This window comes from Acomys russatus, chromosome 6 (assembly GCF_903995435.1).
Source record: "Acomys russatus chromosome 6, mAcoRus1.1, whole genome shotgun sequence".
Taxonomy (NCBI): Eukaryota; Metazoa; Chordata; class Mammalia; order Rodentia; family Muridae; genus Acomys; species Acomys russatus.
In genome coordinates, this window is record NC_067142.1 from 52,290,367 (window position 1) to 52,311,875 (window position 21,509).

At 48.4% G+C, this 21,509-nt stretch overlaps 1 protein-coding gene across 1 annotated transcript in view; it reads right to left on the reverse strand.

Moving 5' to 3' along the window:
• Qsox1 (quiescin sulfhydryl oxidase 1) overlaps positions 1-18,807 on the reverse strand; it is a 37,387-nt gene extending 18,580 nt beyond the window's left edge. Inside the window, exons 1-4 of the mRNA XM_051147622.1 lie at positions 18,522-18,807; positions 10,056-10,156; positions 1,683-1,728; positions 891-993 (exon numbers count right to left, since the gene is read on the reverse strand). Coding sequence (XP_051003579.1) covers positions 891-993; positions 1,683-1,728; positions 10,056-10,156; positions 18,522-18,792 — 521 coding nt within the window. The 5' untranslated portion in view covers positions 18,793-18,807. The remainder of the gene's footprint in view (positions 1-890; positions 994-1,682; positions 1,729-10,055; positions 10,157-18,521) is intronic.
• Between the last annotated feature and the right edge of the window lie 2,702 nt (positions 18,808-21,509).

The following is a 21,509-nucleotide window of genomic DNA, read 5'->3' on the forward strand; positions in this document are numbered from 1 at the left end:
GGTGATGGAAACCTTCAGCGGTGGGCCCTAGTTGGAATAAGTACACAACTGGGTATACATCCCTGGGGTCTATACTATCCTGAAATCCTCTTTGTAATACCCCCCACCCACCTGTTTCTAGGCTGCCATAAGGTGAGCAGCCTCTGTCACATGACATGCTGTGGCTGCCATGATGTTCTGTATCATCTCAAACCCCAAATAATGGGTCCTACCAAATTTGGATTGAAACCTCTGAAATAATGAAGCAAAAACAATTCTTTCTTTCTTTTAAGTTATTTCTCAGGTATTTGTCACAGCAGAGGAAAAGAAGAAGCCAACAATTTCTGTAGATAGAATCAGGTTGTAAAACCCCAGCCTACATGAGGAGTACATGCTTGGCCCAGGGTCTCTGTGAGGCCCTCGGGAAAGATGACGAAGGAGTCATTGTGAACTGGATTCAACACGGTTAACCAGCTGACCATTTCCAGTTTACAAACAGGGCTTTACTCTTCTGAACATCCTAGCCTTTTTTTCCTAATGGTATCTGATCTCCTCTGACCTCTTAATTTTCAGTGGCCTTTCCTGGACTAGGCCAGAGAAAACCTCCTACATCCACACTCCTGAGGAGCAGACAGGAGAAACAGCAGCAAGCATGATCTGAAAAGCTCCCCTCACACACTTTTTCTTCCATCCAGCAGGTCAGGTCCTTTGACCCCCAGGCAGCCCCTAAGGGACAGGGCTCAACACCTGAGGCAAAAAAAAGTCACTCCCAGCTATTCTAAAGTATATCTGACATACTGGGGTATCTACCCCACAGGAAGGATCAATGTGGGTCCTCCGCCCTGTGGTTCCCAACAGTTTCTCCATGCTTGGGTCCCATGCTACACTAAGCCAACCCCAACCCAAAATACTTGGCTGGCTCCAGGGGTGGACAGGCTGAGGGCCATGTGTCATGGTGGGACTCCAGAGCATCAATGAGCCGCCTACGCAGCGTCTGCACGTTAGCACCAGCCGCTATAAATGAAAACAGGAAGAGGCATCAGGACAGGACAGACTCTAGAACCCTTGCCAGTTTCACTCACAAACAACGGTCCCCAAACCAATTGCAGAAAAAGCCTGTGGCGGCCTGTCTCTGAGAAGGGGGTGGGGCAAGGGCTCTTGTGGCTTAAAGAAAAGCAAGGAGACCATCCCCGTACAGTCACTGGAAGCTGTTTCGTGAACACTGAAAAGTCACTGATGGGTCTTCATATAGACAATCTGAGAAAGGAAGTGACTCCTTGGCAAATGTTAGCTTTCCCATGGCTGATCTGCCCTTAGCTTTGAGGCTAGTGTCTCCTCAGTGAGAACTCCTAGCCCATCATGGCACTCAGGCAAGGGTGAAGGATCCTTATAGAGGGCAGAAAGGAGTCCCTCAGAACTGGCTGTAGGTTTGTTCTTTGAAACCAATACTATTTGGACATAAGGGCTATTCTGGGAACATGGTGCCCCTCCCTCAAACCCAGGACTTTGGTTAGGTCACACTTGAAGAGCTACTCAAATGGACTTTGCTGAGACATCTCCCAGAGTGACTGAGAAGACATATGGGGAAGCACAGACTTCACTTGGGGATCTCTTCATTGTTGTGAAGGGAACCCAGGTAAACACAGAAGAGCTGGAGAAGATGCTGGCAATGCCAACACAATGGCCCGAGGCAGAGCACCCACCTGGTAATGATGTTCCAGAACCATTCTTGGAAAAGGCCTTAAAAAACTGAAAACAAGAGAAAAGTGTCAGTGGAGGTGTCGGGCAGGTCTGCACTTAAAGCTGCTTACGAACTAGGTGGTTTTGGGCCGATCAGGGAGGCTTTATTCTGGGCCCCTTCTCCAGTGTCCTCACATTCACCCCACCCTCCCAATGCTAGAGCACTCTTAGCACCTGGAGGTAGCAGCTCAGAAACTTAACTAGAGACAAGCTCCATACAGTCCTGGCATGTGCACATAGTCACTGGAAGCTGTTTAGTGAACACTGAAGACACAGATGGTCTTTATGCAGACCATTTGAAAAAGAAAGTGGCCCCTTGGCAAATGCTAGGTTTCCTATGTGCCGATCTGCCCTTGCTCCTTTTCCTGGAAAATGGGCTCTGCGGCTGGTGTCTCCTCAGTGAGAACTCCCAGGCCACCATGGCATTCAGCCAAGGGTCAGGGATCCAGGGCAGGTACTACTGAGCGAGCCCCAGAAAAACACAGGTCCTTCTGACATCATGTTGTACTCTTTCCCCAACACCTCGGGCCTAGTCTGCCGTTGGGGTGAGAGGAAAGAGGGGCAAGACAGCTGCAGGGCTCTTGCCTACACCCTCCTATCTTGAAGAGGAGATGTCGGTTACCCTGGAAGATGTTTAGCTGTCTGCAGAAGAGCCTGAAGGCTCCTTCACGGGGGTCTCAAACCTCAGCCTCAGGACTATGTTCCGCTAGTTTTGTCCTCTGTCTCAGGCAGCTGGCTGGGTGTAGGCCACAGTGTCTGACAGAACCGCTTCCAGACCTGGCTTTGGTATGTTCTTGCTGTGTGACCTTGGAAAACCCTTCTGCTTCTCTAAACCTTAGCATTCTGCTCTTTAACATGAGAATGAAACCACAGGCCTAGGGTTGTTATAAGATCCAATAACCAAAAATCTAAGCAAATTAAGGCCCAGTAACCAGTACATATACTAATTGACTCAGTAAGTGTCAGTTCCATCACCACCGCTCCACCCTACATGCACACCCTTTTAGCACCAGGAAACACGGGCCAGCTAGAGCTGGCCTGTTCCATTTATGTGTCGGCAGGAAGGGAAAATTCACACGAGGAACAGACCTTAGTGACCAGCCATCCCCTACCTGTGAGCTTTGCCTGCTTCCCTCCTCACTGCTTTTCCTCCTGATCTCTACTCCATTCTTTCTTCAAAACATGACTGCAATACTTTATTCATAAATGAAAGCAACACATTTACATATTGTCACACATGCACCCATGTTCTTGACAGTTACTGAAGAAATCTTAACTAAGTAAAAGTATTATTCTAATACTTGTAAAATGATGACAATTTCCTGAATTATAACATAAAATCAAGTTCATAACATACATAAGAATCTTTATGAACAGACAGTGCTTCTCAGAAACACAATAAACGTGACTCTGCAGGGTGCTTGGGTCAACATGGTACTGCGGCTGTACTCACTCACTTTCGTATAGACAAGGCAAGCATCAATTTACTTCTAGACCAGCCTTCAAGTGTGTCTTTCTCACTGCTGCAGCAGTTACTTTCAAATCTAGAGAACAACATGGTACCTTTCCTTCATCAGCCACCAGGCTGCCCACGTCTGAGCAAGCGCTTATCTTAAAAGGAGCTGGCATCACCCCCAACACACAACAAAAGGTACTTCCTTTGCCCTAAGTTTTAGGCTCTCATCTACCATAGGAACTCTGAATGAACCCAGAGTACCTCAAGAGGCCCTCCCACAGACTGCATGCTAAAGGAAGCTCTACATCCTGCTCAGCCTTCTCGCCACCAGAAGCCTCCCATCTATCTTCCAGGACAGCATCACTCTCTGAGAACATGGCTCCATACTTCATGATCTTTGGACATTTTTTTTCTTACCAATTAACATCTTTCTCATTAAATGCATTTTCTACCAACCCCTTTCATAGGCTAAGCATCCTCATGTAAACTGTAAAAGGACAGGAGGGAGGAAAGGCGGGACTATAGAGAGGCCTTCCTTCTTTCTTCCGGCTCTGCATTTCTTGTTTCCCTGCACTGCCAAATGTCTCTTCTGCTCCGCAGACATCTCTCCCCACTCCTGTGAGCCCAGCACTCAGCTAACATCATTCAGAAAAACTTGAGTGGTGACTTTCTCTCTAGCAGTGGCAGGACTTCTCCAGGGAGCTGCTTGTGCTCTCAGCAGGAGCTGTGTGCTGCTTTCCACCTCCCTACCTAGCTTTTATTTTGTTTTTCACACACATTTTCTTGAAACTATCTCTTTCTTTTTTCACGTTTCCACCCTCCCAGGTTTGCTGGACAGACCAGCTCTTCTTGGCTACTGTTAACCCTTGTCCTAACTTCATGCTTGACTGCTCTCCTGTGCCACGGTCATTACCATCTGCTGCTCCTAGTTTCTCCTGTTGCTACAGATCAAATCGTATCGTTCTTTGTTTAGTTGGTTTTTGTTTTGTTTTGCTTTTCTTTAGGTTTTTTGAGACAAGTTGTCTATATATAACAGCCCTGGTATCCTAGACACGCTTTGTAGACCAGGCTGGCCTTGAACTCACAGAGATCCACCTGCCTCTGCCTCCCAGTCCAGTGCTGGGATGAAAGGTGTTTGCCACCATGCCTGGCTTTATTCTTTGTTTAAAGTGCCCTTAAAGGCACTGTCAGGAGGAATGAATGAATGAATAAATAAATGAATCAAGCACAAGCCTACTGTTTCTCTGCTACCAGGTCACACACTTTGTCCAACTGATTCACTACCTGAGCCTTGTGCCTCAAGCACTTACATGTCCTAGACCTCTACTTCCTCACAGGAATCTCCAGAGAGGTGTGAAGGCACCCTACGCACACCAAAGCCCCTGCACCTGTGCTTTATCTCCCCAGCAATCACTCCTCCCTCGTGTTTCCCAGCCCAGCATTTCCCTTTGCTACAACCCCCACCCAGTCACCTGGCAAGTTTTGTGACTCTACCTTGGAAATACTTCTTCAGCAGCCCTCTCACCCTGTCTAGACCAGGGCCAACAGGTGAAAACTTAGTTCCTGATCTTTTACGTCAGTCTGTATTTGCTTTCTCTTCATGAGTCAGAAATGTTAGTCCTCAGCCAGGGTGGTGGCTCAACAGGCAAAGGTGTATGTTGACAACTTTGACTGCCTAAGTTCAATGCCTAGGACTACATGGTAGGAGAGAACTGACCCCTGAAAGTTCCTCTGACCTCCAAATACGTGTACATGCACATGCGCACACACAATTCCTTTAAAAGAAATGCTATCCTCTCAATCTGTTCTTCAGCTGGCTTCCTCCTGGCTACAGTTTCCTTATCTAAGGCATAATTACGGGATTCCTCTTCAGATGCCATAGCTCCGCACGGCCTACGAGTAAGATCCAAACTCAATACTTTCCAGGCCTTCCTTTCAAGATCTGAACCCAAACCGGCCTTCACCATTCCATACACTCCAACCATAGTGAACTGCAACCTGAACACTCCATCTAGCAGCCCACTGTGGCGGCGTGAATAAGAACGGCCCCCGTAGGCTCATGTGTTTGAATGCTTACCCACCAGGAAGTAGCACTGTTTGAGAAGACTTAGGAAGTGTGGCTTTTGTTGGAGTAGGTATGGCCTTTTTGGAGAAAATGTATCACTGGCAGTGGGGTTTGAAATTCCAAAAGCCCAAGCCAGGCCCAGTGTTTATTTGTCTGTCTGTCTGTCTGTCTGTCCGTCCGTCTCTCTTTCTCTGCCTGCAGATCAGGATGTAGCTCTCAAATACTTCTCCACCACCATGCCTACCTACGTGCTGCCACGCTCCCCACCATGATAATGGACTAGGCCTTTGAAACTGTTAGCAAGCCCCAATGAAATGTTTTCTCTTATAAGAGTTGCCTTGGTCACGGTGTCTCTTCACAGCAATACAACACTGACTAAGACACTCACCCACCTGCCTGACTTTGGTAGTATTAACAGCTTATACGTCCCTGCAAGGCGCACTGTGCCTGGTATGGTGTCTAGCACACTTAGCTGCTTAGCAGACCTCTGTCTAATCCAGCAGCGACAGGCCTTTCATCATCTTGAATGCTCAAGTGGAAATCTAGTCAGGCACATTTCTGTCCTCTTAGGAAAATATATCCTTGTTAAGTCAGCCATGGAGGTGTATGCCTATCTGAGGTCAATTACCCTTGAAAAAAAGCAACAGAGCATCCAGGAGTAAGTCCTTTCTCTGATAGCAGGCAACAGTTCGTTCATATTCATTCTCCCCCCCCCCCATATGTAGGTGTATGTATGTATGTATGTATGTATGTATGTATGTATGTATGTATGTATGTATGTATGTATGTATGGTCAGAAGAGAACTTTGGCTCTCCTAGGGTTCAAGATGGTTCTATGTCACCACGAGGGTGCTGAGAACTGAGCCTGGGTCCTCTGCTAGAGCAACAAGGCCCTTATCATTGAGGCATCTCTTCAACCCACCTCTTTCTTTTCATCCCTCAGCATAAAACAGGACACATGAAGGAGCTTCTGCCTCCCCTGACTTGCAGCTCCTGTGAGCCTCTGATCTTTCCACAACAGCAGGACAACTGTTAGCACAAGACAAGACACTAGGAACCAAAACAGCTAAACAGAAAGCACAAGTGGTGGTTCTGGAGCCAAGTGTATTGAACCCATTTTTAGAAATATAATCAGGTCTCCAAGGATTTTATAATGACCTCAGAAAGATCGATAGCCTTAGTGACTTAACTTCTGTGCTAAGAAAGATGAGTGTAGAAATGGTTGGAAGACAGTAGGTGGCAGTGGAGATGGAAGCCCATGTCCTTTTCCTGGAAAGGCAGGGGACACCCAAATTCTCTCTGTCCTGAGAAGTCACCCTCGAGCTACAGGGTTCCAGCAGGAGCCTCCAGGCTCTGTGCTCCCTAAGTGCTCCATACTCTGCCAGGCTTGCAGGGACCTGCCATTCTTGGGCTCCCCTTGCCTTCTTCACTCTGAGCATGTGCCTCTCAGCAACACACCACACAGTTCTGCTCACAATAGGCCCTAACTCTCACCTTCCCTGCCCACGCTCCTTGGTGCCAGCCGCACTCTACCCATTCTTAAAACACTTGGAGTCACCCTCCCACAGGAAGTCCTCTTTGACAAGCAGACAAAGAGCTCAGGAAGAAAGGCCAACTCCATCAGCATTCTCCATACAGGCCATTCCCTGCCTCTCAACCAGATGTCCAACTGTGTCCTGCGCCAGATGTTCCTAGGCTCTCCCCAAGTTGGGAATACAGCCTTAAGCACCCAGCTGACAGCCCCTCAATAGCTGCTATTTTAGGGGACGCCTAGGATGTATATACTACCACAAACTACCATTGGATCCAGGCGACGAGAGGAAAACTAATGTCTACCCCCAAAATGCCAGTGCCTGGGCACTTTCACAGGTAAGGCCTCTCTTTATACTTGGCAATCTTATTACTAAATAGTGTCATCCCATTTTCATAGGCAGGGAAGCTGTAGCTGGGACATTAGGTGACTTCCCAGGCCACTCACAGTAATGGAACAGTGAACTTGAATCTGCATCAGTGATCTTCTCAGAGAGAAGACTACGCATTGTCCTTCTCCATGGATTCCCACTAAGCAGGCCTTCACCACCTAAGAGGGCACAGCTGTGGCTTGGGGTGTGTTCAGCTACAACCATGCTGCGAACTCACACCCCTCCCCCCAAACTACTGCTTTCTTTCAGTGGTATTCTGCGCCAGCCTAATGGGGACCTGGTGGAGCAAGATCCTGGCCTTTAGGGCTAGGCTGTTTTCTAAACTGGCTGGGCTCATAGCGGCAAGGGGCTGGAGGCAGAGAAAAAGAGCTGTGACACATGTCACTCAGTATAGTGGCCAGACATGTGTAGTCATGTCCCTATCACACCAGCAAAATTCTCTCCATATGAGGGCCCCTATCCAACATGGTCCTCACCTGGGGCTCTCACAGCCTCTATGAGTAGTGAGCAAAGACAGGCTGTGGTGAGGCAACAGGGCTATCTGGCTGGCTGGCTAACTTTACAAATCTGTTCTGCTGTTTAGAGAGCCTGACCAAGGTGTCCACAGTCACTTTACTTAGGCTTTCATAAGCAAGACTTTGGAGATCTGAAATATGTGTGAGTACTATTTTAAAACACATTATAAACAACCTAGTAGTAAGCTGAAAAGTAAATGTCAGTTTAGTGAATGACAGCCGGTATTGTTTTTTTAACAGTAACAGAAAATATCACTAAACTCTTACTTTAGCAATAGTTAACACAAACCAAATTTAGGACCACAATGTAAAATATCTGTTTCCTATTGCAGTTCACAGTAAGAAGTCATTTTAAAGGCACTTCTTACAGTCTTTTCAAGTCTAGGAGCAGAGGCCTACCAACAGCTTAATCCGCTCAGCCACAGTCTAGAGTGCTGAGGACGTGGTACTGAGTGTCACTTCTCAGATGAAACTAATCAGCAGGTTCCTCAGTGAAGTCATGGAAAGTCTTGCCAAGGGAGGTGAGAAGAGTAGTTAGGAAATGGACAGCTGTCTACTGAACTGGCCCAGGCAGGTGCTACCTGTCTGGAAACAGGGGAAAGCCAGAGCGACCAGGTAAGGCCCCTCCCAGGCTCTCCCATAGCAGCTGGGCAGGTAAGGTGATTAATCACTTGAGGCATCCAGTCTGCGTGTACTGCGTGACTTAGGTAGGTGCTGAGAAGCCTCCCGACCTGAACTACCTAGACTTCCTCCTCACACCCAGGTGCCTGGCCCCTCCCTGGCTTAACAGAAAGCTCCAGGTGTCAGCTCTACAGAACTCCAGCTGGATGTCCTGAGTGGCCTCCTGGCCTCCTCAGAGGCTAGACAGTGTTCAGGACTCACTGAGAGAAAACTAGAGCCAATGGATGATGGCAGCTGCCACCTTGGTGTCCCCACAGCTTCCTACTTAGTATTGCTCACTCTGGCACCCCACTGACATACTTTATTACATATCTTGGGGCTGAAGACAAGCTGTGTCCCTGCCAGGGAGATTTTCTATTTAAAAGGGTGACTGATATGAGCCTTCCTGGATGATGAGGCAGTAGCCACTGTTTTGCCACACTAGTCCCCAAACTAGCCTGGTCTTAAAGCATGGGCCTGGGTCCTGACCTTAAGTGGTTGCCATTTAGGAAGCGATGACTCTGGGATAGGGGGCCTCTAAGTCCAGTGGGGGTCAGAGATGGACACTCCTTGAGATGGAACTGCTGGGTGGTCAGGCTGTTCCAGCTCGTGGATCTGAGACTTGAGGTCCCCGGGCTCAGAGATATCTTGTTCTGGGGGCAATACTTGGCATTCTGGACTTCAAAGGCACCTCCTGATCCTCCTAATGGTTGCAGAGAAACTGCTTATCTAGATGCCACTCTGGCGGGCAGGGCTGAGCCCTGGGCGGGCCTTACTGTTACTGTTGCTGCTGCAGCTATATTGCTCTGGGCTGTGTAAGGGCTCTTGAGAACCATGGCAATTGTTTAGTCATTAAATTGTTGGAAGGGCTAGAGAGATGGCTCAGCAGTTAAGAGCACTGGCTGCTCTTCCAGAGGACCCAAGTTCAATTCCCAGCAACCACATGGCAGCTCACAAATGTCTGTAATTCTAGTTCCAGGGAATGTGACACTCTCACACAGACACACATGTAGGCAAAACACCAATGCACATGAAATTAAAAATATATTTTAAAGAAATTGTTGGTGTCCTATGATTCCTGACAAGGGATCATCAGAGAGTTCATGTCACTTCTGCCAGAGTTAGGGCATGAGAACCCTCGTGCCTTGGCTGTTGGTGACTTGGTGACTTCCATCCCTGGAAGCTCTGCCATCTGAAGTTCTGCACGTTGTAACTATGGGTGAGGTCATCCCTTTAAGTCATTTTGGAACTCTTGTGGGTCAAAGCTCTTGCCTGATTGGAATGAAGCATTCTCTGATGATCCAGCAGGCCCCCAGAGGATGATGCAGCCCACAGATGCCTCAGAGCCAGAATCCTGGCTTTAGCATAGTATTAGACCTCCAAGAGTGGGGATGAGAAGCAAGAAGAACTGAAAAGGACCTTGAGATCCTAGAACTCACTAGCCTGTGTGATGGCTACTTCACAACTCAATAAGCAAATCTACCCACGCCAACACCCACTCCTTCATAAAGACAGACTTTCTCAGAAGGCGTTCTTTTCTTTTCGGCCTCTTTCTCTTACAGGTACCTCATTAGATAAGGAACAGTGCGCCAGGGCCCAGGAGCAACAGAGGGCTCCTCAGAGCTCAGCGTTCCAGGGAGGTGCCAGGGAAACGCAGGACAGATGGCTGTATGCTCAGCCAGACCCATCCTGAGCTTTATCCCCTCCTTTTCACATACCCTCACAGTGGGGAAGCCAGCAATGTTGAAGTCTCTGCAGACACCACTATTGGCCTCATCAGCACAGTCCAGGACAGCAAGATTGAGTGCTGGCCTCCAGTCTGAAAGGACAAAGATAACTCCAGTAAGCAAGAGAAGCTGGCTTCTGCTGCTGCTCTTCCACCCAAGGCCCCACAGCCATTAATCCCCAAAACTCCCACGAGGAAGGTCATCCTTTCTTCAGAACATGACCTCTGAGACAACTCCCTCAGTCTTCATTTAGGCAGCCTCACAAGAAAGGACGTATACTTAGGGTGCAGTTAAGTAGCACTATATAGTGCCTTGTAATGACATTTGCACTTCCCTAGTGCTAAACTGGATGTGGCAAGGGCTGGAGGAGCTAAAGAAAGATGAATTGAGGTGTATAATACTAGCCTCAGTACTGCCTTTGTCCTTGAAGAAATGCCTAAGATGCTAACCAGCTCCCAAAGGAAGAACATGCCCTGGGAGCTTGTATTCCCCAGTGGCCCTCCCGGAAGGTTTCTGGGTACCTAGCCAAGACAGGCACAGATGCTAGGAATGGAAGAAAGCAAGAGATCCAGGAACCTCAGGAAGGAAGCCCTGGGGCAACAGTCAGGAAGATACGGCCATGTTTCCTCTCCAGGCCCTATGCCTAGAGGCTTCTCTCTGATAAAGTAATTAGCAGAGCAAAGAATGGCACAGACCAGTTTATATCTTAAGCAACCATCTTGAGCTCTGACTCAGGTTAGGGCCCCCAGGAACCATCAAAGTTACATAAACCTTGAGAAAGCTGTGGCCACTGTCAAATTATAATGCACAGACCTCCAAGATTTGAGGCACTAAAGAAATTAGTTCTGTGGGACAAGGAATGGACTTTTTTAGCCTCACCCCTATTGCTGGCTCCCCCTGGTAGGAACAATCAGTAGCCTGTCCACAGAGACTGACTCCAAACCCTGTCTTCTCCTATCAAGCCATCATTTTCTTGTCCTGTCCTCAGTGGCCTGGACACCTAATCTGGGTTCTTTAAGTCCCTTCTAAGCCACCGTCCATGCCTAGTGAGCTGGTACAGCATCTCCCACAGAAGGTCTCTCAGGACAATCTCATATATCCCACTTCTAATGTAGGTTCTAATGTGCTTCTGCTTCACTTGCCTGTCCAGCTAGCAACTAGTCTTTTCTGCCTGTGGTTCTAACGGTGCTGTCCTCTACTCAATACTCTTTGGTAGCTCTGAGCATTTTTAGGATATTTGTCCTCTGTCCACATACCTAGTTTCCTCTTAGCATTTCTCCAAAGCAAAGCCAAAGGTTTCCTCTTTCCCTAAAAGCAAGGTTTTCACATATCTCCAGGCATTCCCCTAAAGCAAGGGCCTTTCTGCAGCCCCCCTTTTCACCTTCCCTGCAAACTCCCTTTTCAGCTCCAACTCAGCTGGAATACTACTTTCTCCCAAGAAGAGCTAGCTGCCTACTATGCCCAAAGTTTCAGGACCCACACAATGACTAGAGTGTTCATCTCTTACTGTTTTTTGGTTTGTTGGACCCTGAGCTACCCAACAACCTTACCCAGCACTCAGTAGGCACTCAACCCAGACCAGGCACTGGCTCTCAGCTCTTGGTAGCTCAAGTGCTAGAATACTTTTCTCTTTGTTTCCAGCCTCAGTTTTCCCTCAGTGTGGGTAGTAGGTGAAGTTAAAGCAGTCTCCTGTGATAGTACCTGGGTTCATTTACTATCCACTCATCTCTTAAAGCAGTGGTTCTCAACCTTCCTAACGCTTCAACACTTTAATACAGTTCCTCATGTTGTGGTGACCCTCCCAACCATAAAATTATTTTTATTGCTACTTCATAACTGTAATTGTGCTACTGTTATGAGTCATAACATAAATATTTCTGTTTTCTAATTGTCTTAGGTGACCCCTATAGAAAGGTTATTTGACTTCCAAAGGGGTCATGACCCACAGGTTGCTTTAAAGAAAGAGCAAGGTCACAGAAGAGCTCACCAATGGTCACCCTTGCCCAAGTCTAGGGTTTCACAACAGATCACAGGCAAGAGCGAATTAAGTTCCTTTTGTGCCCCTGACAACGGAAGACCAGGGCTAGTGAGATATATAGGTCATCTCCTAGGGCTGTCTGGCACACTCTGAGCCTAGTACCTCTTGTTCTGCCTCTAGGGAAGAACTTTGTTCTGGAGAGACTTACGGGAAGGGCACAGCTGTCCTCAAGAAATATCATTACACACACAGCGGATGAGGAAAGAAGAGGACACTCTGTATCATCACACTTCACTGCCCCCATGTGAGGTGTCTATCACACCCCCTTATCTGCAAATGAGGATAAGGACGCAGCACCTCCCAGCTTCAGAGGCCTGCGAGACTACACAAACCCACACGTTCCTCTCCCCTCTGTACAAGGGCCAGGGCATTACAGTTACAGCCTTCTCTTAGAGAAAATGGCAGAAATAGTCATACCTTCCAGTTAAATATTCTCTACAACTGACAGCAACCTGGGCTTCAGGCCTACTTAAAGGACTATGCTATCAGCACAGGTAGTGAGTTTATTGTGTGCTCAATTTATCTAGTTCAGGGCTCTAAACAATCCAATGAGGAAGCACTAAGGCATTTATCTCCAAATCTGCTTTCCTTAACGAAAAAACAGATGAGATAACCAAGCCCAAGGCATAGTAAGCTAATTAACGGTAAATCTAAGATCTGAACCCAGGACTTGAGCCTTGGAGCTAATCCCAGGAGTCAGAGCAGAATGAAAGCTTCTACACTGGATTTCCAATAGGGACACAGGAAGGACAAGGGTTGCAGGCAGGTGGTAGAGGACAAGAGGAGAAATGAATCATGGGCTTGCTTTTGCTGCCCCACCCCCAACCCCCTAGACAGTGTCTTACTGTGTAGTCTTGGCTAGCCTGGAATTCGCTATGTGGATCAGGCTGGCCTCCAACTCAGAGAACCATGTGCCTCAGCTCTCCGAGTGCTGAGGTTAAAGGCATGGGCCACCAAGCCGGCCTGCCTTGCTTTCTTTACACCTTGATTCCCTGTGCTCTATGAAATGAAACTAGGTCTCTTCTGACCTGTTTCAATCTCAAGGGGTGGTGGATGTAAAAGCCCGGGCAGTTAGGTACTGGTTAAGTCCTGAGCACAGGATGTTTTTCAGGTGCCTCAGTGTCAGTACCGTAAAGATCCATAATGACGCAGACAGCTACGGCATGAGCCATACACTAAACACTGCAGGCCTGGGCACTCATGATTCTAATGTGCTAGGATGCACAGCACACTAGAAATATAGTTTCCAGAAGGCCACTGGTTTGGACTGAGCAAATGCACCAGGGGCAATAGACAAAAAGAAATAGAATCAACTCATGAAGTTCTATGCCACTAAGTTGAAACCAAATTATCTGACCTCCCAATAAGTGAGGAGAGATAACAGCCAAATTCACAAAAGGCCACTTTTAGCCAACATTATAATGAAGTCTCCGGTTCTAAAGCAGTGGTCTCAACCTGTGGGTTGTGACCCCTTTGGGAGTCGAATATCAGATATCCTGTGTAGCGGATATTTACATTACAATTTAGAACAATAGCAAGATTAGTTATCAAGTAGTACTGAAATAATTTTATGTTTGGGAGTCACCACAACATGAGAAACTGCATTAAGGAGTCTCAGCATTAACAAGGTTGAGAACCACTGCTCTAAAGCTTACAAAGAAAGTAACTATGAAATTACTAATGTATTTTTTGTTTTTCCATGTCCTCTTGTCTTTAGCCCTTTTGTCTATAAAGCCACAACCTCAACTAAGATCATCAGAATACTCTCTCAGAGTTATAGATTGAGACATTACAGGGTGCCAGAATCAGAATAAAAGCCAGTTAAGATACTTAAACTAGCTGAGCACGCCTTTGAGCCCAGCAGAGGCAGGTGGATCTCTGAGTTCAAGGCCAGCCTAGTGAGCTCTACAACAGTCAGCACTACACAGAAAAACCTTGTCTTGAAAAAACAAAAACAAAGCAAAACAAAAAAGACATCTAAACTAAATTTTCTTTATGTGCGTGTCCTCATGGTCCAGTCCAGCTGTGTGGACAGTGGTTAAGTGCTTTGTAGTCAGTGAGGGGGCTTTTGGTGTTTGGCTTCTTACACCACCAACTCGATCCCGTAGAGAAACACTACCCACTACAATTAGACTTGAGCCGAATAATGACCAGGAGCAACACAGTAAATGGAAAATGGACAGTGGACAAGAAGGATGGCAAGAGAGGCCAAGAGAGGAATAGATTTTGGAATGGTGGGCAAGGGGAAACCTCTGGTGAGAATTCTGCTATCCCTTACACAAGTGTCTTCTGGAGTTTAAGGCAGTGTCACCTCCTCAATGCCTTGGTTCAGGAAGAACACTGAGCCCAGAGGCAGAGTAATGACTCATAATAACCTAGCCAGCATGTGGATTATCCACGTGCCTCCTCTCTGGGACTCATCTCCTCATGGGTTGAGGGGCCAGGACTGATGGTCTCTACTGCCCTTTGCCACTCCAAAAACCATTCAGGCTCTGGATGGCAAACAACTCTTGGCAAGAAAAATGGCCATGTTACCTCTGAATGTTAGGCAAGCCTGATCCTTTACTAAGACAGGAATACAAACTTACCCAAACCACCCAGAGCCAATAAGCCCTGGTAACTAGGTGCTTGCCTGTTCTTAGCTCCTGATGGCCTCACCTAAGCACAGCTCCTTTACATCAGGCCTGCTAGTCAACACAGCACCATCACCACCACAGCTGTCCCTTGCTCCCTGTTGAAGGCAGTGAGGTCGTGCGATGGGCAAAACGCCTCCTCTCCTCCTAACACAAGATGGACGAGTGAGTCAAGAGGAGCCACAGCACCAGCTGAAAGTTGTCTTGTCCATACCATTATTTGGAATCCTGGGAGGCTTTGGCCACTGGCTGTCGTGAGTGTGTTCCCATCCTGAACCATTCTCTGTGGTAGACATCACAGGGACACAAGTACAAGATGTCATCCATGCCCTCAGAAGGAAAGGCAAAGCCAACAACGCTCAGTGAAGCTCAAATATGCATGTCTTATAAACCTCAGCCTGATATAAGCTACTTTCCTGCATGGATAACCCTACTTCCTTCAGCCAGCACTTGTCCTGCCTATGCTGTGAAGTCAGAAATTGCTAAGTTAAGAACCTCCACCGGGCGTTGAAGAGATGGTTCATGGCGTCAGAGCCCTTGCTGTTCTTGCAGAGGACCTGGATTCAGTTCCCAGCACGGATACAGTTCACAACCATCTGGACTAAGTACCAGAGGACCCAATGTCCCCTTTGGCCTCTACAGACACCAGCTATACATGTGGTGCACAGGCATACACGCTGGCAAAACATTCACACACATAAAATAAAAACAAACAAAAATTTAAGGAAAAGAAAAAAAAAACTTCCACTAGCATTTTTATAGGCATACTATCTGTTGATTTTTTTTTTTAAGGCCATGTTTTTGTTCTGTTTCCCGGTGTAGGCTGTGAGCACTCACTCTGATATGCACTCAGGACATGATGTATTATTTCCCAAAGGCCCAGGACAACGGGCTACTCTGTCGTGAACCTGAACCTTCATAGTCAAGAGCCAAAGTAAATGGAGGGCGGAGAGAGGCGGAATTTCACCATCCATTTCCTCAGATGAAGATGAAAAGTCCTTAGCAAGGAGCTGGCGGAAGAGGAGTGTGCAGCGACCACCTGAACAGCGGCCTTGGCAACTAGCCTATCCTTCTGTGACCGTCCCTTTACTTGAATTCCTACCATGAAATAGATGAACCACTCCTGTCTTTTTCAAACACAGCTTCATACTGTTGCCCATTTTCCTGCTATGTATAGTTCATTGCCTTAGCTGCTATGCAATCAATGCTTTGTGACTCAACAAATATTTGCTTAATGATTACCCAATGAATAGAAATGCAGGCCCCAATTGGACGCAATCATTTTCTCAAACATATGGTGAGACAACAGGCGCTGCTCTGGAATAGAAAAGGGCAAACACACTCCCAGGAACAAGTGCTCTGCCCAAGGGCAGCGATTTCCTGAAAAACCTACCATCCAACTCACTAAGAAATGAGCCCGATCCAGTCAATTAAATGCCTAGAGCCAGCTGGCCAGGATTACCAAGCGTCTTCCCAACTCCCATGATCTTCATATACTCCCTCGTTCCTGTAGCAGCACAGGGCAGTTCACCACTAGGACCTGACTCAGAGTGGTCTGAGAGCAGCCATCTGCCAGCCCACAATCCCTGAGATACCTCCAGGAATCCCAGAACACAGGAGTGAGGCAAGCGCTGGCTTCTCAGCAGAGAGCTCACCTCTAGGTTGGAGCAGAAGACACTCGTGACTCCAACTCCAGATTCTGTGTGCACCTATACAATCTCTCTGAAGGAACTACTCACCCCCATGGCCAAAAGGAAAGCCCAGTTCCCACTGAAACCTCCACCTCCCTTTTCCTCCTGGTTTATCTCCACACACGTTGAAATCTCCATTTCTTCTTCCAGAAGTTAAGACTTGCTTTTGTTTTTCTTTTCAGGGAAGGACTACTACACCATGCAAGACCCATTTTGGAAATGGTAACCCTCAGATAGAAACAGGCTGTGTCAGCACCTGGATAGGCGACTCATAGGAAAACTCGGGGTTGCAGGAGGCCAAACATGTGAGTCAGCTGGAAGCTAATCTTTCCCTTTAGCACTCTTAGCATACAAGAATCTTCTAGAACAAGTCCAGATGTTGCCATTAGAGACCTCTCAGAGACTCAACTTAGAAACAGTCTGGGGACTTATATGATGCTTATATAATTTCCTTTAATGTTTCAGTCCCAGAGTCCACATTCTTTCTCCCTCCTGCTCTGACCAGATGTGTTGACATCATTAAAATAGTGTTAAGGACTGTTCATATGGATGATGGAGCCAGAGAGGCATGTGGGCAAGCATAAATTGGAGGCAGGGGGAAAAAAAGCGTCTAAGTGTTGTTAGAAATTATTTTGAGGCCAGGCAGTGGTTGCGCACACCTTTAATTCCAGCACTCAGGAGGCAGAGGCAGGCAGATCTCTTATGAGTTTAAGGTCAAGCCTGGTCTACAGAACAAGTTTCTGGACAGCCAGGGCTACACAGAGAAACCCTGCCTTGAAAGAAAAAAAAATTACTTCTGGAAAAGACACACTGTTCCATGTGGCCACTTTGGTAACCACTTTGCTGGCTGCTCAGGGAGAGGGGGCGGGGAGGCCGGGAGAGAAGCGCTGGCTGTAAATTGTGCTTAGCGGAGGGGTGGGGACCGACCATCAACGGTACAGAACAGGAACTGCAGTTTTAATTTTCCCATCTCTAGAAATGCCTCATCCAATGGTTACTTCAGGTTAAGAGCTCTGCTAGTGCCCTGCCTGGCACTACAAACCAGGGAGCAAGAGATGTGACAAAGAAGTGACAACAATCAGAAACCAGTCCCTATCACCATGCGACTACAATCCCCCACAGACACCCATGGCTTGGGTTAGGAAGACGTGTGCTATAGCAGGGATCTATCTTTAGGCTGCAGAGAGGACATTCCGTCCAGTTCACGGCACAGTGCCTACTATTTAAGCACTCAGTATATAATAATTACTATTATTACCATGCTCCCTCATCTCTGAGTCTTAAGTTTTTAAATATCTTAACATTGCTACAATACAGCACACTTTAAAAAAAAAAAAATCTCTATACATTCTGTAGTTTTCTTATCCTGCTACCCCTTAGGCTGTAATTAAATGAACAGTGGGTCCCATAATTGGCATTTTAGAATCAAGGAAACATGGTCTTAATGTCCAGGTCAGTGACTGGAGGATGGAGCAAGGGCCAACCACACATTTAGTTTGGTCTCATGGGGTTAAAGGCTAAGGTCTAAGAGAGCCCAGACTCAAGGGGAAGAAAGACAGGAAGCTAAGGAACTAGAGGTAGCAAGCCGAAAAAGGCCTGGATTGGAAATAGGCAAACAGGGAGGCAAACCGATGAAGGCATCCACCTCTAAGGTAAGGACGAGAAAGGAAATGGGTGTATCAGCTAGCCATGGGGGTGGAGAGGGTGCTGGGGGTGGTAGAACGGATGTCAACTCTCTTCCAAGCACTGTCCCACCTTAACAGCTGGAGAAATCGGCAAGAGGGGATCCCCAGACAAGGAGGGGGGCTGCCACAAAGCTGGACCGGACAAAGGCCCAGGGACCAGCACAGGGAATAAGGAAACCCTCTCGCAGGACAGGGACAAAGACTTGACAGAGGAAGAACCCAGGAGCGAGCGGAGGATGCAGGCCCGTGGCTAAACTTTAAGGCTATGAATTTGGGGGAGGGGAGGGGAGGGGAGGGGAGGGGAGGGGAGGGGCTGCGCTGGGCCAAGGAAGTCGCGAGGGGAGGGGGCAAGACTACCGGAACAGCTGGCGGGAGCCGCCGGTGGGCCGGGGTAGGCCTCCACTTCTCACCCTTGACGTCGTTGGCGAGCTCCTTCCACGTCGGAGCGAAGGCGATGCAGTGACCACACCAGGAGGCGAAGAACTCCACCGCCCAGGCGCTGCTGGAGCCGAGCACAGCCGGGCGCAAGGTGTCCGCATCCAGCAGCGTCAGCGGGTCTGAAGACGAATAAAGCACCGAGAGCCGGGCCGCGCCAGCGCCGGGCACCGCCAGCAGCAGCGGCGGGAGCAGCAGCAGCAGCAGCGGCGACGGCGGCCCCGAGTGGCGGCCGCACCTCCTCATCCTAGGCGGCTGGAACGTCCACCTCGCTCAAGTTTGTGACCCGTCGGGATCCGGAGGCCACGGCGCACCTCGGGCCTCCGCCCGCGAGGAGGAGCTACGAGGCTCCGCCCCCAGGCCGGCACCGCCTCCCGGGGCCGCCCTTTGCAGGCCACCGGCTGCGGAGAGGCGGCGCGCGAGCCGACGCGGACAAGGGCCCAGGTGCAGGCCGGCTCTAGCCGGTTCCGCCCCCAGCGATCCAGGCCTCCGAGCTGGGTCCCGCGACACCGGAAACAGGTGTCGTTCCGGGCCTCAGGCCGAGCCTCCGGGTCGTTGCGGAGGGTTCCCGGGGGTCAGCGTTTGGCCGCTCCCGGCCCCCGTATCCGCTGGGAGCGGAATCCGTTGGAATGGTCGTTATTGATCTATCTAGCTCCTGGAAAGTTCCAGGGACTCCTTCACGCAATTTTGACAGTGGGGATTCGTAGTAGGTGGGAGAAAAGAGCCACGAGGTAGGAGAATGTGGTTGCCAAGGCCTCGGCAGGCCCTCGGTCTAGGGAGCTATAGCTTGGGGCCTTTTCCTACACACGGACAAGAACCCCCTCTCCTCCGTGGCCGCGGAGTCAGGGTTTCTACATTCTTCCGTTCTGGAGGTTGTTGGGTTGATTCCTTCGGGCTCCCCACAGCCCAAGTGCTTTTATTGCCCATAAGCCTACTCAGTCAGTCCCAAACGCCTGTGTTCCCTCAGCAACTACTCTTGTGTTCACAAGTACCAAGGTGATAATGTCTCCCCCCCCCCCCTTGGTCACCTTTTGTACCTCGGGTGACTTGTGAGATATCTTGAAGTAAGTAGGTGGTCCTCAGAGGATGGTCACACTGATCTTTTCCTTTTGGATCTCTGGCTTAGCCCCTCCCTGTGAGCCCTTGGCGAGCCCTTGAGGTTTATTACTCATTTTCTTCAACAGAAACTGTCTTGGTGCCAGTCATGCACCAGATATTAAGAATAAGGTGATAAAAGACCGAGGGGTGTGGAACTTACATTGGGAATAAAGCGATGATATACAACTAAATGTAGATTGGCCGATGACAAATACTATGGGGAAATATGGTTATAATAGAGTGACAGGGGTGGTTAGACAGTGGTCAGGGACAGGGACATTTTAATATTTGCAAGAAGTGAGTCAACAGCACCACTGAAGATCCCATAGGTTTGTATACTTAAAAACCGACAAACCACTGAGTGTGGTGGGGCATGTCTATATCATCCTAGCTACTCTGTAGGCTGGGGTGGAACAATATGAGTGCCAGATCAACTTGGGCTTCATAGTGCCTCAAAGAACAAAACAGGCAAATTGTAGACAGGCTGACTTCGAACTCACAGAGATCCACCTGCCTCTGGCTCCCATTGCTGGCATTTAAGATGTGTGCCACCTCGCCCGCTAAATCCCTAGCCTTTTATACTTTCATAATAATCTGGAAGCCAGTTTCTTTTTCTGGAGTTCTTGAACTCTCCTGGGATGTCCAGTGGACTGTGTTGGCTTTGAGGCGAACTGGTTCCCGGGCTTCCGCTTTTTGTTCCTGTTTGTACTCGGCTGTGTTCCCATTGTGGGTACAGTTGTAACAGCCTTCTTTGCATACCTGAGCTGCATACACTCTTCCTACCAGCAGACTTGGCTCTTCAGAAATAGAGACCTTGGGAAGGGTCAGTGCAATGTGTGTGCCCAGTGCTGTGTGTTGCTCTTAGGCAGCGTTTTAGGGTCTCAGACATTGGCAGCAAAATTGTCTGTAAGAGGCAGCTGCTGTGAGTGGGCTAAACAGGGTATGTTATGTAGCTCTGGCTGCCTGGACCTCACTGTGTAGTGGTTTAGGCTGGCCTTGAACTCACAGAGACCCTCCTGCCTCTGCCCTCCCAAATGCTGGGATTAAAGGTGTGTGTTGCCTTCACTATCCCGGGCATACATGGGCTTCTAGCTCTGTGGAAATGAGGAAGCTGAAAGAAGAGAGCCCCAGGGTTGGGCTTGGGGTGTTCCAATTTTAAGGAAGTTCTTATGAGGAAACACTTGAATCAAAGATTCGAATGACATTTAGGAGGAAGCTTCAGACTATTCCAGGAAGAGGTCCAACACTTGGGGCTTTTGCTTCCTTCAAGTATTTATATTTTCTCTGCCTAACATTTAAAACCCATAAGGAAAGCCGGACGTGGTGGCATACGCCTTTAATCCCAGCACTCGGGAGGCAGAGGCAGGCAGATCACTGTGAGTTCGAGGCCAGCCTGGTCTACAAAGTGAGTCCGGGATGGCCAAGGCTACACAGAGAAACCCTGTCTCGAAAAACCAAAATAAAATAAAATAAAATAAAACCCATAAGGAAATTACATCACTAACCAGAAGATTGGTTCCTGTCTAACCCTAAGCCAATACCATGTGGTGGGCAGTCCGCCTCAGGACTCATGCCTGCCCAGCTTGTGTGGCCCCACCTCCATCCATCCTAGAGACTAATAGGACTCCGGCTTCACCCTAGTCTTGAAATGTCTCCTAGGAATTTTGGATTCCAGGGATTAGAAGTACTGTGGCCGCTAGGTCAGGTGCCAGTAAAATGTGCCTTAAATGATTCTATTGTTAAAAGTGTGTAGTTAGTGTCCCCAGAGGCCAGAGAATTGGGGACATTGTATGGAGACCAAAAAGACAGGGAAGAGAAAAACACAAAGATTGGCTTGTCCCCTTATCTTCTGAGAATCAGAAAAG